At 34.9% G+C, this 14943-nt stretch overlaps 1 protein-coding gene across 1 annotated transcript; it reads left to right on the top strand.

Moving 5' to 3' along the window:
• Positions 1 to 322: 322 nt before the first annotated feature.
• On the top strand, positions 323 to 3979 carry LOC137621045 (uncharacterized). Its single transcript, XM_068351483.1, has one exon. The coding sequence runs from the start codon at positions 323 to 325 to the stop codon at positions 3977 to 3979; it is 3657 nt and encodes a 1218-aa protein (XP_068207584.1).
• Positions 3980 to 14943: the final 10964 nt, after the last annotated feature.

The following is a 14943-nucleotide window of genomic DNA, read 5'->3' as shown; positions in this document are numbered from 1 at the left end:
TATACATTACAATTAAATTCATTGTAACTTATACTTTATTATTTACTATACCCTATATTAACTTATAAATTTAATGAGTTACCTTATCATTAAATCTGTATAAAAACCTCATTTTTATACACGGCGACCGTGACAGGATCTGGAAGTTGAGTGGGTGGCTGTGTTTCCCGGAGGTAGGTTTAGGGTCCATGGTAATAATTTACATTATAATTACTTTAAGTTATTTTTTGTGATTACTGTTTATACACTTCTGCTTGTATTAGTACTGCCATTTATTGTTTTACTGTGGTCTGTTGTTATTGTTACTTATATATTAGTCAAGATGACTGAACTGAAGAGATTAATAACTTCTCGGAAGTTTGTAAGAAAGTCTGTTACGGAGTCTTTTAATCAACCTGATCAGTTCATCTTACTTGAAGCTTCAGATAAGCTAGCACTTGAGTCTAAGTTGACTGACAACATGGCACGTTTGAAGGATTTGGATCTTCAAATACAGGGTATTAAATGGAGTTCTGAAGAAAACGAAAGTGAACCAATGGAAGAATTGGAGGCCTGTGAAAATTATCAAGACAAACTACGTTCGTCTTTATTTAAGCTCCAATCGCCTGTACCGACTACACCATCACCCCCTACTCCAGCTCTTCCCCTTTTGAAGAGACCAACAGCTCCTTTACCTCGATACTCTGGTCAAGAGAACGAAGATCTAACCAAATTTCTATCTCAGTTTGAGGCAGTTATAAACAGGTATGAATACTCTGACTACGAAAAGCTTTTGCTCCTAAAGCAGCAGATAACTGGAAGAGCCTTGGTTTTGATAGATTCCTTGGAGTCTCATAACCAAGGATATAGTAATGCAAAGGAGCTCTTAGAAAAGGCACTTGCTTCTCCAGACGTTCAGAAATTCAGCACCATCAAGCAGCTATCTGAGCTAAACTTGGACCAATGTGATGACCCATTTGAATATGTATCCAAAGTTAAAGGTATAATAGAGAATGTCCGTAAGTTGAATGTTACCATTGATTATATTTTGCAATACTTTGTGTGGACAGGTCTGAATGAAAAGTTCAGGGATTTACTGATAAATATTACTAACTATACATGGCCTTCAATTGAAGAGATTAGTGATAATTTCTTCACTGCCTGCACAAGATACAGTCATCATAAGAAGAAAGTGAAAGTAACAGATCATTCTGTGGATATGGCAATAAATGTGAACTTCACACCAGAGGGAACTAGTGGAGCTACTGCAAAATGTTATCCATGCTCCTTCTGTAGCACAGTCCAAGAAAAGGCTAGCCATAACATCAGAGATTGTACGAACTTTATTTCTCCTGTTTCCAAAGTCGAGAAATTGAAGAGTATTGATGGATGTACTAGATGTGGCCTGGCATCACATTCTACTGAAAAGTGCAGATACAAATTTCGATATCGGTGTGCAAATTGCAAAGGTTTTCATTGGAATTACTTGTGCACTCATCCAGGGGAAAATCACTCCAATGACATGGGTAAAAAGAATCTGGACCTTAACAAGAAAAAGTTCCATGAAAAAAACAAGGACAAGAAAGAGACAAAGGCGAAAACTCCTGCGGAAAGATCCCAGAATAACATTACTACTATTACAGAGGCTTTGAATAACTCAAGTGAGGGAGATACGATTCTTCCAACCTTCACGTGTAACATAAGTGGATCCAATGTGCGTTGTATGAAAGACAGTGGATGTCAATCCAATTTTATATCTGAAGAGTTGGCCAGCAAATTGAATCTACCAGTCATACGAGAGAGTATTAAACTTACTGTGAATGGTATCAATGTCCCTAGAAGTTATGACACCAAAATTGTTGAGGTGGAAATGAAATTTGACAGGGATTTAAGAGTCATTTATGCATTGTGCCTTCCAAATATAAATATTACTTTGAATCTTCCCAAGTTGAACAGAGTTGTGAATGGATTTCTGTCAAAAGGATATAAATTGGCAGATACAAGACTTTTGGATGGTTCAGAAGATATTTCTGATATTCAGCTTATTTTGGGATCAAAATCCAGCTATTGCATACCTGAGACTGAAATTGTATTCGGAGAGAAATCTATATATTCAAGAACTCCTCATGGTGTAGTTTTAAAGGGAGCAACCGAGACTATTTTACATGTTCTGCCTTATTTACCATATGCCCCTGAAGTCTCGTCGTCTTCCTACATTTCGATAACTAATAGAACCCCAGGCTACCTGCCTTCAGAAGAAGCTAAGTTTTATCAAACCTCTAATATAGATTTTGGTAAAATCGAGATTAGAAATGAATCATTTGTTTTGGAAGGAGAGGATGATGAAGTCAGTGGGATGGTTGATATTGAAAAGGATGTACTTGATTCTGTTTGTGACGAAGCATTGGATAGAGAGACTTCAATATACTCTGAAACTGATGAAATCCATACCCAGTTGGTCAATTACGTTTTACAGAAAACTACAAGGAATAGTGAAGGGAGGCTGGTAATGCCATTACTCTGGAACCCTAGAGTTTCTCACCTTTTGGGACATAACTTCAATATATCAGAGAAAATACTGTCAGGCTTGCAAAGAAAATTTCAAGGAAATTTAGATGATAAACTGAAGCAAATAGATATGGTATTTAAAGAACAAGCAGATGCTGGTATAATTGAGAGAATTGAAAATCTTGATAAATTCAAGAAGGAGCATCCAGAGTCCAGTTTCATGCCTTTTATGGGCATTTTTAAGCCTGATCGTGAGACCACAAAATGTAGGGTTGTGTTCCTGTCCAATTTGAGTGACAAAGGAAACATGAATCACAATCAAACTATGCATGCAGGTCCCACATTAAATCAGAAACTCTCCACTTCCATTATTAATTTGAGGTTCGGAAGCAAATTATGTTGCTTTGATATAAAGAAGGCATTCAACAATATAGGTCTTGAGGAAGTCGACCAAAATCGCCTTTGTTTTTTATGGTTTAGAAATCTTGAAGATGGAGATTTTTCAATTATTGGCTATAAGAATAGTAGACTTCCTTTTGGACTTAGATGTTCACCTGCATTATTAATGCTTGGGTTATACAAAATATTGATACTGGATTCTACCAATGATTCTTTTCCATTGATGAAACTCAAGAGAACCATTTATCAGTTGTCTTATATGGACAACTGTGCATTTACGGCAGAAACGTCTGAGTGTTTGTTGTGGATGTATACCATGTTGGAGGATATTTTCAGTCCATATAAGTTTTCACTTCAGCAGTTTTTGTCAAATGACATATCATTACAGAAAGAAATTGACAAAATTCAGGAAACAGAGACTCCGACAAAAAGTAAACTGCTGGGACTTGAGTGGGATCGAATGAGTGATACATTGTCTACAAAACTCATACAACTGGATGTAAATTCATCAACAAAAAGACAAGTTTTATCTACTATAGCTTCACAGTTCGATCTTCTTAATTTCAATGGACCTATACTGAATCGAGCCAGATTGTTTCTACACAGATTGCAGTGTAGACCAGAACTAGATTGGGATGAAAAGCTTACTGCTCCTTTGATCAATGAATGGAAGAATATCTGCAAGCAGGCCAATTCTGCACCTTCTGTAGAGTTCCCGCGGAATTTTGGTGCTCGTACTGACAAATATAAATTTGTTGGGTTTGCTGATAGTAGTAAGGTTCTGTTTGGCGCTGCAGTGTATCTGTATAACATAAATACAAATAAGATCTACTTTATTTTAGCAAGAAATAAATTGGTGAGTAAACAATTGGAGTCAAAATCCATACCAAGCTTGGAATTACAAGCTCTTGCATTAACTGTAGAAACTGTAAAGGATTTGAAGAATGAACTTTCAGGATTTGGTTGCATTGATCCTATTGAGATAGTTGGATGCGAAGTCTACTCTGACAGTTTGGTGGTACTGACCTGGCTGCAGTCTTACGCCTTGAAACTTGACAAACTACAAAAAAAAGCAACCCTTTATACTCAATAGGTTAGAGTATATCAATAAGATGTGTGAGGATTCATGTATGAGATTTTCTTTTGTATCTGGAGAAGATAATCCAGCAGACTGCATCACCAGACCTTTATCCTTTAGGCAGCTAATAAAAACTAACTATATAACTGGTCCTAAGTTCATTACAGAGAGCAAAAGCAATGTGATCTGTAGTGACAGCACATTGTCTTTCATCATACCTGGATTATTTGAATCAAAACGAGTGCAGAAAGTGGAGACAAATTGTGGTAGTGCTTGTTCACCTCATGTGGGCTCGGAACATCTTTTCCCTTTTAACAGGGTTTCTAGTTTTGAGAAGGCTGTGAGAGTGCATGCGGTGGTGCTCAGGTTCTGCAGCATTTTGAAATCTAAGTTTAAATGTAAAAATCCAGCTCTAGATCATTTTGAAGTTGAAGATGAAGGTTTTAACTTTTATGATGAAGCTTGTAGGCAGATTATAATCAGGGATCAACATGTTCACTTCCCAGATGTCTTTGATTATTTTCACTCAAAACAGAAGCAGTTGAAGAATCTGCCTAACATTGTTGCACAGTTGAACTTGTTTCTTGATTCGGATGGCATGGTGAGGGTAAAAAGTAAATGCCGAAGATTGAAGGAAGTCCAACATCTTAACAAATTCAACTATCCTTCACTACTATCGAAGGACAGTATGTTGGTTCCTCTGATTATAAGGGAATTGCACGTGTAGCTCTCACATGCTGGTTGTTATCCTTTGTTGGCGGAACTTAGAAGAAACTTTTGGATTACCCATATATACTCGGCTGTGAAGAAAGTTCTGTCAAACTGCATTACTTGTAAGAGATTAAATGAGAGGGTAATCAAATTAAATCAAAGTCATTACCCAGAGTTCAGGATTAATCCTGAAAACACACCGTACAGACAGAATTTCATTGATCATATGGGTCCATTTAAAATAAAGAATGATCAAGGAAATACTGTCAAGGTATGGCTGTTATGTATTACGTGTCTGTGGTCCCGGGCTATTAACTTGAAAATTTGTATGGATTTAACTTCAGAGGAATTTATTAGAGCATTACAACTTCATACATATGAATTTGGTATTCCTTCCTTATGTCTGTCTGATTTGGGATCGCAATTCGTTGCTGGTGCAAATCAGATCTCTAGTTTCTTGAGCGATTACGAGACAAATGCATATTTACAAGAACATGGAATTAAATCCTTTAAATTTGAGCAATATTACAAAGGATGTAATCAACTCGGCTCGTTAGTAGAGTCTTGTGTGAAACTAACCAAGCGCTTATTATTTGGAGCAATGCGCAATAATATTCTTCCCCTTCGGGATTTTGATTTTATTGTTCACAAAACTAAACATTTGGTGAACAGAAGGCCAATTTCATTTAAAGAGTCTCTTAGGGACTCTTCAGGAGAGAGCATTCCAGAAATCATTACCCCAGAGATGTTGATTCATGGCAGAGAATTGGTTTCCATCAATATAATCCCTCAACTACAAGGCCCAACAGATGCCGATCCAGAATTCAATGCATATCAGATTCCTTCATCATTACTGAAACTGCAAAATGTACGACATAATCTTATTAAAATATACAATGAAGAATTTGTTGGGAATCTGATATATCAAGCCGTAAATAAAAAAGACCGATACAAGCCCGTTCAACATAAAGAACTTAAAGTTGGAGATATAGTACTTTTGAAGGAACCCTTAGCTAAACCCTGTAATTATCCAATGGGACGCATTAAGGAAATTTTAAAAAATATAAACAATGAAGTTACGGCTGTGAAAGTCTTTAAAGGGAAAACTGGAGAAATATTAAAACGGCACTCTAGTTCTATAATTCCTCTTTTGTCAGTCCCAAGCGATGATGAGAAGCAAGGTGTACCAGACACTAAGAATGTTCATATTGTATCATCACGTCCTAAAAGAAAAGCAGCTATACAGGGGGCTGCCAAAATTCACCAAATTTTGGCTGAATCTGATTAGGGATTTTTCATTACTGTTAATATTGTTTTATTTGGATTCCTTGGGTTGGTTTTTATTTTTGGGTAATTTTCGTGTAAATACATTTACATTACATACTTTTGATTTCATACTAAATCAAAATCTCTCCCCTGGAGTGTAGAAAAATATGTATTTTTCTTTTAATTTTACTAGATATTAAAGAAAAAATATACATTATCACTACGGCATCAGTATTAAAGTACTTTACCTCTGTAATTACTTAATTAGTCAATTCTAAAGTTAACGTAAGTTTTATAAATAGCTTTTCTCGCCTAATCCTTTTAAATGGTTACTGCCGTAAACAAACCACCAATTTTAATGCGGAAAATGTTTTCTTGGTTTACCGAGTGACGGAGAACCGGATAGTACCTGTCAAGAAGAGGAGCTGTCAAGAACTTGAACAGCAGCAGTCTACAGGAGGAGTTCCAGTCATACTTACAGTGGATTAATCTTTGAAGTTATTTAGTGACCTATGGATCTTATCATTTGCATCACGATCATATGTCACACAAATATGGAATAATTCTTTTAAAATACCATGGGACCCGGACCTGCCAAAGGAGAACCCGCTTACCTATCTCCTAAATTACACTATAAACAAGGTAAGAGAAAAGCTATTTTTTCTTTGTTTTAAACTGTCCAGATCTTGATTTTTATTCCTTCTGCTTTAATCGATGCTTGTGTGATAAGTGTTATTACTTATATTTACCCAAATTATACGTACCTTACCTATACTTACATTACATACTTATTTATACTTATAGTTACTTTGTTTGTATTTCATTAATCAATTTACTATCTAAGTGTATTGAATTCTGATTGATCTTATTATTATTTTGACGGTTTGTTTACTGGGATAGAAATATACTTTACATTTTACTTGTTTATTTTTGGGCTGTTATTTCATTGGGGTAGTAGCGTCCGATTCTGTTCATACATGAAATCTGAAGATTTCCTCTTGTTCACTATTTCAGATGTGTATACTTTCGGATTCATTTCATTGGCCTCCGGATGATGCAGCCCAAGTACTCACTTTCTATCCTTATGGTTCACGTCAAGTGTTTGTCATTCAGAAGTTTATTTTGGTTCGAGTATATACATTACAATTAAATTCATTGTAACTTATACTTTATAATTTACTATACCCTATATTAACTTATAAATTTAATGAGTTACCTTATCATTAAATCTGTATAAAAACCTCATTTTTATACAAATTGCAATGCACTATTTATTGCAATTGCAATGCACTATTTATTGCAATTGCAATGCACTCTTTATTGCAATTGCAATGCACTCTTTATTGCAATTGCAATGCACTCTTTATTGCAATTGCAATGCACTCTTTATTGCAATTGCAATGCACTCTTTATTGCAATTGCAATGCACTCTTTATTGAAATTGCAATGCACTCTTTATTGAAATTGCAATGCACTTTATTGCAATTGCAATGCAATATTTAGCAATTGCAATGCATATTTAGTGCATATTACAATGCAGTATTTATTGCAATTGCAGTGCATATTACAATGCAATATATATTGCAATTGCAGTGCATATTACGATGCAATATTTATTGCAATTGCAGTGCATATTACAATGCAATATTTATTGCAATTGCAGTGCATATTACAATTCATTATTTATTGCAATTGCAGTACATTACAATGCATTATTTATTGCAATTGCAGTACATATTACAATGCAATATTTATTGCAATTGCATTGCATATTACAATGAGATATGTATTGCAATTGCAGTGCATATTACAATGCAATAGTTATTGCAATTGCAGTGCATATAACAATGCAAAAGTTATTGCAATTGCAGTGCATATTACAATGCAATATGTATTGCAATTGTAGTGCATATTACAATGCAATATGTATTGCAATTGCAATGGATATTGCAATCTTAATTGCAATGCGCATTTAATGCAATTGCAATGCACATCGCAATGCAATATTTATTGCAATTGCAATGCACATTGCAATGCAGATTTTATTGCAATTGCAATGCACATCACAATGCAATATTACAATTGCAATTGCAATGCACATTGTAATGCATTATTACAATTGCAATGCACATTGCAATGCAATATTTATTGCAATTGCAATGCACATCGCAATGCAATATTTATTGCAATTGCAATGCACATCGCAATGTAATATTTATTGCAATTGCAATGCACATCGCAATGCAATATTTATTGCAATTGCAATGCACATCGCAATGCAATATTTATTGCAATTGCAATGCACATCGCAATGCAATATTACAATTGCAATTGCAATGCACATTGCAATGCAAAATTACAATTGCAATTGCAATGCACATTGCAATGCAATATTACAATTGCCATGCACATCGCAATGCAATATTGCAATTGCCATGCACATCGCAATGCAATATATTTATTGCACTGCAATATTTATTGCACTGCAATATTTATTGCACTGCAATATTTATTGCACTGCAATATTTATTGCACTGCACTATTTATTGCACTGCACTATTTATTGCACTGCACTATTTATTGCACTGCACTATTTATTGCACTGCACTATTTATTGCACTGCACTATTTATTGCACTGCACTATTTATTGCACTGCACTATTTATTGCACTGCACTATTTATTGCACTGCACTATTTATTGCACTGCACTATTTATTGCACTGCACTATTTATTGCATTGCATTACAACATGCATTGCATTGCATTGCAACATGCATTGCATTGCATTGCAACATGCATTGCATTGCATTGCAACATGCATTGCATTGCATTGAACATGCATTGCAACATGCATTGCAACATGCATTGCATTGCAATATGCATTGCATTGCAATATGCATTGCATTGCAATATGCATTGCATTGCAATATGCATTGCATTGCAATATGCATTGCATTGCAATATGCATTGCATTGCAATATGCATTGCATTGCAATATGCATTGCATTGCAATATACATTGCATTGCAATATGCATTGCATTGCAATATGCATTGCATTGCAATATGCATTGCATTGCAATATGCATTGCATTGCAATATGCATTGCATTGCAATATGCATTGCATTGCAATATGCATTGCATTGCAATAAATATCGCATTGCAAAATGCATTGCAATATGCATTGCATTGCAATAAATATCGCATTGCAAAATGCATTGCAATATGCATTGCATTGCATTGCACTGTGCGTTACAATTGCATAAATATTGCATTGCACTGTGCATTACAATTGCAATAAATATATATCGCAATATGTAATATATATCGCAATATGCACTATATACTTGCATATTGTAATGTATGTTGTAATGCAATATTTATTTTAATTGCAATGCATATTGCATTGCAATTTATATTTCATTGGAATTGCAATGCATGTTGCATTGCAATATTTACTGCAATTGCAAGGCATGTTGCAATGCAATATTTAGTGCAATTGCACTAAATTGTATTGCAATTATATTGCAACATTTATTGTAGCTTGCAATTGGTGCTTCTGCTGCTCAACACTGCCACTTGCAACTGGTGCCACTGCTGCTCGACAATGTCGCTTGCAACTGGTGCCGCTGCTGCTCGACACTGCCGCTTGCAACTGGTGCCGCTGCTGGTCGACGCTGCCGCTTGCAACTGGTGCTGCTGTTCGTTGTCAATGCCGCTTGCAAATGGTGCAGATTCTTGTAGATGCTCTTGCTACTTGAAATTGCTACTTGTTGCAGAAGTTGCAGGTTCTTATACTTATTTTTGCTGCTGCTGCTGCTCGATCCATGAAACTTTAAAATCTTACAAATGTTTATGACCCAACTGTGAATGATGGATTTTTTAGAGTGACATCAACTATTGATTAATCCATTCCTAACTAGCATTTGTGGGCTTTAGAGCATGAGAATTTAATTGGTTTAGATATAACATTTCTTATGCTGTTTTATCTTTTGTATATGCGAATATTTTTTTCATTCCTCTGCAGAGAAAAGTACCTTCTACAACCAGCGATTGCTCTGGAGCCATTGATCGGAAGGATTGCTTGATGACAAGTGTACCATTTGGGGACTATTTTGGAGTTGATCGACTCTGGAAAGAATTGTTATTATTAGATATTATAATATATTTACATAATTCTTGGAATAAATTTACTTAAATATGTAGATTTTATTTCTGTATAACATCTATATTTTGTGTCAAATGCTGTGTCCTATATAGTAAATTATTCCTGTACTGCATGGACAGAGAAGTATTATAAAATTAGTGTAAAAACAATAATTAGATAAAAAAGGTAAAAAGGTTACATCAAGGCAATAATGATGTTTTGCACAAATTTTTAGAGCTATGATAAGAGAAGAAAAGTTCTTTGGAAGTTACAACTGTGATTGGTGAAAGAAATTATCATATAAGCTGCAACCCTTGTTGGAAAAGCAGGATGATACAAGCCTAAGGACTCTCCAACAGGAAAAAATAGCCCAGTGAGGAAAAGAAATATGGATACACCTAAATAGTTATATATATATATAAAAAATATAAAAATAGAATATCTTAAAATCGTTCAGTGTAAAGAACGTTAAATTATATCTGTAATAATACCAACTATGAAGAGAGAGAATTGTCAACTAAGATGATAAGAAAGACCATTCCATAGTCTGGTCACAATTGGATTTAAACTTATGAAATGCTGTGTGTAGTAGCATTGAGGTTATGGTTGCAAAGACATGCTAGAATTAACTGCACACCTAATATCAGTAAAAAAAAAAATAGGTTCTTTTGCTTTAAATTAACTAGTTGAACGAAATGATATTTGGCACCTTCCCCCATTATTTAATAATATTTATTCAAAAGTAGAGATAATTAAAAAAATTTATCTTGGCTTTTTAAATCCTAAATACATTCAGTTTCCTAAGTTAGACAATCGAGCATATGCAGACACCCCTAACTCTCTCTCTCTCTCTCTCTCTCTCTCTCTCTCTCTCTCTCTCTCTCTGTGTGTGTTTATCTTATATTTCCCCCTAATATCTATCCAACGTGCAATATGCTCTAAATTAAGATTTTCCGGGCAATTTGTCAATACAAGTTAATACCTGAAAAAATCATAATGATAAGATGGAAGAAGTAACCTGGATAATGTTTTAGAAGACAAGATTAGAGCAAAGGGAGAGTGGAGACGCTTGAATAAGAAGGTTCAGAGTCTACGAGGAAGAGTACTGGGTCCACGGATAACACAGAGAGAGAGAGAGAGAGAGAGAGAGAGAGAGAGAGAGAGAGAGAGAGAGAGAGAGAGAGAGTGGGAGGGAGAGGGAGGGAGAGGGAGAGAGAGAGATAGTGAGAGAGTGAGAGAGTGGGAGAGAGAGAGAGAGTGAGAGAGAGAGATGGTGAGATAGTAAGAGAGAGTGGGAGAGAGAGAGTGGGAGAGAGAGAGAGAGAGTGGGAGAGAGAGAGAGAGTGGGAGAGAGAGAGAGAGTGGGAGAGAGAGAGAGTGAGAGAGAGATGGTGAGATAGTAAGAGAGAGTGGGAGAGAGAGAGTGGGAGAGAGAGAGAGAGAGAGATAGAGTGGGAGAGAGAGTGAGAGTGAGTGTGTGAAAGAGAGAGTGGGAGAGAGTGAGAGAGAGAGAGAGAGAGAGAGAGAGAGAGAGAGAGAGAGAGAGAGAGAGAGAGAGAGAGAGAGTGAGAGAGTGAGATAGTGAGAGAGTGGGAGGGAGAGAGAGAGAGATTTCATGCTTCCCTTTTCACTATCATTATCAGTAACAAATATTTGCCATACTAGCAACCTAAAACCTTTGGAGCAGTGTGGTGGAAATGCAAAAGGCACCAGCAGGGTGATATTAGCCCAGTTATGAAAAATAGCAGTAAAAGAAAAAGGAATGAAGACTCGAGATATCTTAAATAAGGTAAATACTGGATGACTATCCAGTACAATTGCTGTTCCCCAAGTCCTTATAAACTAACCTCTGTTTAAGTATCAAACTCTAGAGATCATATAAGAGGGTTTAAGTTGAAATTATGGAATTGTTTTAATTAACATTATTTGTAAATGCACTATATTGAATAATAGTGGGAAGTGCCTTTTACGCTTTGTCAAAGTACCATTTCAATCAAATAATTAATTAAAAGAGAAAAAATGGATCAAGTGGATAGTAATACATACAGGATGGTACAGTCTGAAAAGATCTGAATACAAAGGATATTTGAAATACTTGGAAGAAAATATACAAGTGAAAGCTTTAGATATAAAGATGGCAGAATTTTCTTTAATTTACTTCTCTGGGAGTAATACAGACAATGAAAATGGTTAGTAGGATAATGATATTGATAGTACTGTTTAACAGGTAAAAAAATTAAAAGTGTCTCGAACAGAGATTGTTGTAGCTAGACACACTTCTTGTGAAGTAGTCCCTATACCTCTCTAACATTCCTACCTTCTTTCAAAGTGTGAGTTACTGTAAGAGACACAGTGCTAGGTATTTCTGAAGTCTAAATATCGTAAATTCTAATCAGTTTAAGAGTTCACATTTCTATATTCTGACGACTGGACTGCGATATTTACAATATTTTTGAACAAAGGGGAAACTGAAGCATAATAATCCAAAGTAGTGAAAAAATATATTACTAAAATTTAGAGTAGAATTCACTTTGAAGGGAATGTTGCAAACAAAATTTACAAAATGTTACTGACAATTGAAAATAATTACTGCAGTATTGAAGGATGGCTGCAGATTACCTTAGCTAATGTGAGAGAGAGAGAGAGAGAGAGAGAGAGAGAGAGAGAGAGAGAGAGAGAGAGAGAGAGAGAGAGAGAGAGAGGGAGAGAATAACCTACGAGATATCATTTGACATGAACATAGTTACACAAATCTAACCAAAATGACATAAAACATAAATTCCTATCGTGCAAAATAATTAACTAAGAAAACATCTATACAGTAAATACTTCTATCAAAGTTAATCACAAACTATGAACAAGATACAAGAACATAATAATGCATAATCATAATATTAAATATGCAATTATAAACGGATACATGCAAATATATAAAAGTAATAATTTTCCAAAGTGTTTATCTAAAAAACTTACACAGTACCTTTTCGAAATTGTCTTTTGCCTTCCATGGTAATCAACAAGAATTACTCCTCCAAGGTTCCCAAAACTGTGCCATTTCCTTCAGAACTGATCTCTCAGATTTAAACTTCATTGGTCCAACTGATCCTTAAGGTAATCACGGCCTTTATTGATTCATGGATCCAAGGTCATATTGATGAATCCATGATTCATAACATGTGACGAATCTGTGAAAACAATGCTGTATGTTTACTTTAATAATCATTGAAAGCTCTACGGAAAAGTCTTCACTAAAACCCAGCTGATCTTCAAACAATGCATTTAAGACCAAATAGACTAATTGTTTACCAAGGCTAAGATTTCATTCAGATTCGAAAACTCCGTGTCATGGGATAGTCAACCTTCATTGGCAATTTAATCCATCGTGATTACTAAATTATCTAGTCCAACTTCTTTTGCAATTTAAATGATCGTGAAGAGCAGATTTTCTAGACCAGCTTGATTGGCAATTTAATCTATCGTGATTAAATTTTCTAGAACACCTTCTTTGGCAATTTAATCTATCGTTATGAATAGAATTTCTAGACCACTTCATTGGCAATTTAATCTAACGTTATTAGCAGATTTTCTAGTCCAGCTCCTTTGGCAATCTAAACAATCTTGACAAGCAGATTTTGTAGTCCAACTTCTTTGGTAATTTAATCAATCATGATTAGAAGATTCTATAGAGCAACTTCTTTGCCAATTTAATCGATCATGATTAGCAGATTTTCTAGTCCAACTTCATTGGCTATTTAATCAATCGTGATTATATTTTCTAGACCAAACTTCTTTGGCAATTTAATATAACGTGATCAGCATATTTTCTAGACCAACTTCATTGGATATTTTATACAACGGGATTATATTTCATTCCATAGGAGTGAAATATATTGTTTTTCTTAAGTTTTTTCTCCTACTCCTCCTGTCAGATCTTCAAATCGATTCCTCTGTCATTCCTGGACCAAATGACCTCAAATTTGACAAAAAGGTCGTTTGGGCCAGGTGCATTTAAAAATATTTTTTGATGCATACCTTTAAAATTATTTGATTAAGTTTTTAGTTATTTTTTGGCCTGGTATTATAACCGCATGACCTGAAATTTGGTACGGAGGAGCCTTAGATAGGATGACCAACATTTTCGGCATACATTTTGTCAAAATGGTTAATTTTGCTTTTTTTTTTAGACCAAAAAAATTAAATTTTCGGCTCATATGCCCTATTTACATTAAATAACCGGAAATTTCGCATGATGGTACCTTGGATTTATTTCCCCAGGATAAAAGTCACGTTTTCTGTATACAAAACTTAAAAGTGATTAATTTAATTGATTTTCGGCTATTTTTTTTTTTACAAAAAAATTGCAGTTTTTCAAACCATATGACCTGAAATTTGATATGGAAATACCTATAATAGATGCCCACAGGACGTTAGTCACAACATTGCCATATACCACATCAGAATGATTCCTTGTAAATCCACTTCTGGAAAAAATTAATATGAGCCAGTCCATGGTGGCATGGTAAGGGAGATGGACTGAAATATGCTGTATGTGTTTGGGAAATATTGCCTTTTTAGGAAGCAAATTTTCTAGCCTAACTTCTTTGGCAATTTATTCAATCATGATTAGTAGAGTTACTAGTCCAACTTCTTTGGCAAATTATTCGATCAAGGTTAGATTTTCTAGTCCAACTTCTTTGGCAATTTATTCAATCATGATTAGTAGAGTTACTAGTCCAACTTCTTTGGCAAATTATTCGATCAAGGTTAGATTTTCTAGTCCAACTTCTTTGGCAATTTATTCAATCATGATTAGTAGAGTTACTAGTCCAACTTCTTTGGCAATTTATTCGATCAA

The sequence above is a fragment of the Palaemon carinicauda genome, chromosome 27, assembly GCF_036898095.1.
Source record: "Palaemon carinicauda isolate YSFRI2023 chromosome 27, ASM3689809v2, whole genome shotgun sequence".
Classification (NCBI taxonomy): domain Eukaryota; kingdom Metazoa; phylum Arthropoda; class Malacostraca; order Decapoda; family Palaemonidae; genus Palaemon; species Palaemon carinicauda.
Note: the sequence above shows the minus strand (reverse complement) of the source record. Positions and strands in the feature narration are given on the sequence as shown.